Source organism: Montipora capricornis, chromosome 3 (assembly GCF_036669925.1).
Source record: "Montipora capricornis isolate CH-2021 chromosome 3, ASM3666992v2, whole genome shotgun sequence".
Taxonomy (NCBI): domain Eukaryota; kingdom Metazoa; phylum Cnidaria; class Anthozoa; order Scleractinia; family Acroporidae; genus Montipora; species Montipora capricornis.
In genome coordinates, this window is record NC_090885.1 from 56,880,546 (window position 1) to 56,884,405 (window position 3,860).

At 43.1% G+C, this 3,860-nt stretch overlaps 1 protein-coding gene across 1 annotated transcript in view; it reads left to right on the plus strand.

The window, feature by feature from the left end:
* The first annotated feature begins 737 nt into the window (after nucleotides 1-737).
* Nucleotides 738-3,860, plus strand: part of LOC138040627 (uncharacterized) — an 8,039-nt gene continuing 4,916 nt past the window's right edge. The window contains exons 1-2 of the mRNA XM_068886318.1: nucleotides 738-981; nucleotides 2,900-2,971. Coding sequence (XP_068742419.1) covers nucleotides 738-981; nucleotides 2,900-2,971 — 316 coding nt within the window. The remainder of the gene's footprint in view (nucleotides 982-2,899; nucleotides 2,972-3,860) is intronic.

Here is a 3,860-nt window from a genome sequence, read left to right on the forward strand (position 1 = left end):
CCAATGGAGGTTGAGAACAGTAGAAACAAAATTCGAGTAAAATTCTCAACCTACCGAAAGAGAGGATTGCCCTGCATGCCAGAGAGCCTAGCATTCCACGATTATTTTCAAAGCGTAAAACAGCACTGTCACAAGCCAAACAAGTTTTCTTTGCATCAGTAACTCTGTCTCTACCCAAAAATCACCTGCTAAAGGTACTTGCACCTTTTCCAGGACACTCGCATGTACGTGAGTAACTACGAGAGGTTCATCTCGGTGTGACTACATTTTAAAGACATAATTACTCAGTGAAAGACCATTCCATTCAGTTAGGCTCTCACTCTTTGCTTTGGCTCCAAGCAAATAAATCGAATGGTTTGTGAAGCCAGCCAAACAAACATACGGTGCTCTGCAAAAACCCTTCACCGGAGTCACCTTGGCGCCAAAATAGATTGCTCACGCTCAGACTTTCAACCAATGAAACAGTTTATCCAAACGGATTATCCCAGAGTCGCAAGTTTCCCAACCAGCTGGTCAAGGGGAACAAAGACTCTGGGAATGAGATTGGCAGGGGTGGCCCTAGGAGTTTTCATTCTGGGTCTTGGGACCCACATATGTGGCCAAATTGAGGTCCCAAGCATTTTCGGGGGATCCCAAAATCAAGATCTGGCACTACGAACAAATCAGGTCAACAATAGGATTGACAATGACAATGTGTCCGCTAATCCTGTGTACCAGACCAAAACGAACGATATCTGATGGGACGTTTATTTGTTTCTTCAGGCGTAAATCCAGCGTTAGAGCCACCAACCTACCTTGTGAAACTTGATCTCGATTCCTTATATAAGACATCCAACAATAAAGAGGTTTACAAACTGGAGAAGAACAAGGGCACGGAATATAACCGCTTCTGGCTCAGAATTTACCTTAAGTTTGTCGATGGAACGCACGTTGTCCATTTCCCCTACGAGTTTATTTTGAAGAGCGAAAAGAGCATCAAACGTAAGTAGAGATTTCTAACCGGGGAGGGGTAGAGGTGCTATTCTCCGTATTCCTTTTTTTTCCAAAATGGCCTCGATTTAAATATTCATTTGTTTTTACCCAAATTAGCCCTTGAGGCCTCGTTCTTAAGCGTAAAATTCAAAAGAATATTTTGCCTTGAAAGAGGCATCAAGGTCTAATTTGAATAAAAACAAAAAAATATCTAAATGGCGGCCATTTTAGAAAAAGGTGTGTCGTAAAACCTGAATAAGAGTTATTACTCTGGCCAATCGTAACAGGGGCAAAGCACGTGATGTGCATGCCAATCAAAATTCGTAGATGCTTGCTGAAAGCGCGGAAAAAGATGCGTGCAAGGAGTGATTAGTGTTTATTTTGCTTCTCATTGGATACAAAAATGGCGGGAGACTTTCAAACCAAATACTCAGCGAAGCGATCGCGGTCGACTCATTTCAGAGATTTAGCATCGTTTTTATGGTAAACGGCTAAAGGCCGGTTTACACGCTACTATTTGTCGCCCCGATCTGTCGGCCCGACAGTGTCGGGGCGCGAATCTTACGTGTATCTTAAGGCCCGACGTCAGTCTCGACGTAAAGAATGTCTAGTAGCCCTCGTTCTTTTTTAAAGCGGTGTTTTACTCCGCATGCGTAGTGAATGCTACGGCGAAAACAAAATGGCTGACGAGCACAACGGTTTTTGGTCGCTTTATTCATCAACAGCAGCAGCAACAACGTCATTACTGTTACTTGCTGCAGCATTATTAAGAATCAAAAAGAGAGGAAGAAGGAAAACACGATGTGCTTGGGTGAAAAATTGGCACCGGACCGAAGCCGGGGCTTTTCACCAACTTATGTCATATCCAAGTTGTTCGTTCAGTGATTTGGCTACATGCGTTCTCGCAATCTCTCTTTTGTTCTTGCCATGATACTCTTTATTCCCCTTGTCATGTAGACACGGATATTTAATCCATTCCGCTATCAGCAGGGAGATTTCTTTCTCTTGGAAACTGCGCGACTTTGGCCTCTTCAGAGTCTTCATGTCCGCCATTTTGATTGCTTGTTTGGTACGCATGCTCTTTTCTCAAAATTTTGATTGACATGTCGGCTTCTTTGAAAGTGTCGGCCCGACTCGACAAAAATCTGTTGCACTGCAACAGATTTTCTGAATCGGGCCGATTTCGTTTTCACGAATCGGCCTTAAGATCGGGTGTCAAAATACACGTACGATTCGCGCCCCGACACTGTCGGGCCGACAGATCGGGCCGACAAATTGTAGCGTGTAAACCGGCCTTAAGGTCAGGGTGAAATTTGCTGAAGTGCGAAAGCGCGGGAAAAAGATATACGTGCTACGTGCGATCGGTGTTCGTTTTGCTTCAAATTGTGAAAAAAATGGCGCGAGACTTTGAAACCAACCGCTCAGCGAAGCGATCGCGGTCGACTTATTTCAGAGATTTAGCATCGCTTTTATGGTAAACGGCTAAGGTCAGGGTGAAATTTGCGTTTTGCCAAGAAAATCAAAGAAAGGTGTTTGATTTTAGTTTATTTATTGACTAGGCCTGTTAGATACATTTCTGGTTACTTCTCAGATAGAGTAAGAGAATCTTCGTGCTTTTACCCCAAAGAGCAGTCTGCCGTTGGCGTTTCACCTAAATGCAGTACTGAAACCATAATAATTTTGGCGTTCCGGTGATTGTAAACCGCATTGAATGAGCAACTAAATTCGCTACAAATTGGAGTAGGTTTTTGGTCGTAGGCGCATTTCTGTTCCATTCGATAATTCGCATTATTCAGTCGTGGTATTGGTGAAATGTGCAAGGCTTAGCAAGTGCCCGATTGGCACAAACTGACAAGAAATGTCATTTCCAAATATTTTAGCGGTTTGTCTTACTGATTTCTTTCTTTCTCTTTATATCGTTTGCAAGCTTTGTCTTCTCGCTCCAGTGTCTCTCCAGGCCGTGTTCCTACAGCTGAATTATCACCACACGGAGCTTCAGGTGAGTATCGTATATTTTTTCATGCAAGAAGAAATCATAACTTACTTTTACGAATTCTGCCATCTGATAGGATTACGTACTATCTCTTGTTAAATAAATAGTCGTGCAAAAGAGACTGCCATTTGTGCTTAAAGGCATTATTGGAGACCTTAGGCAAGGACGACAAAGACGGCTACGAGAAGGCTGTCTAAAAGTGTCTTTTCGCGTTATTGTAAAAATTCAGCAATTATTTAAAGTCGCTCGGCATGGAAAGTGTGTGCTAACCAATAAAATTGGAGAGAACGGTGTGGATAATTAGTGGGCAAATTGAACATTTATCGTCAGGTGCTCCACATATCTTCAAATTTTGTCAGTTCGCGTCGTTTTCAGGGCGAGAACGGCACAGAAATGTGCACAAATGTAAAATGCACGCGCAGGGCGTGCAGAGCTTGGACCTGTTTTTCATGGCGTTCTCGCAGCCGTCGTTATCATCCCAATCATCGAGATGAAAGCAGGGGTAGTATGCCGCCTACAGAAACAATAAGACCATCCGCACTCGTCTTTTGAGCGGTCCAGAATTTAACTCTAACCTAAGTTTACTTATTACGTTGAATAATTGTTTACGTTTATTTCTCTTTTTGAGGCTATAAAGTAAGGGACAAAACTGTTGAGATAATTTTACTTTCACTGTCGCGCCTTCGAATTCTCACTTATTCTCCTCCCCACGAGTCAACGATCCTTTTGGCCAACTTCAAAGCGTTGACGAGCCGAGAAGTCTATGAAACATAAACCTGTGAGTTTTTTTCTTGCAGTTTCAGAAATTTGAAATAGTAAGTTGCAAAACTTGACCTTCGTACCGACTCGAGGTCGTTATTCCCCAGCTGACGCAACCACGAGCATGCGTGGTACC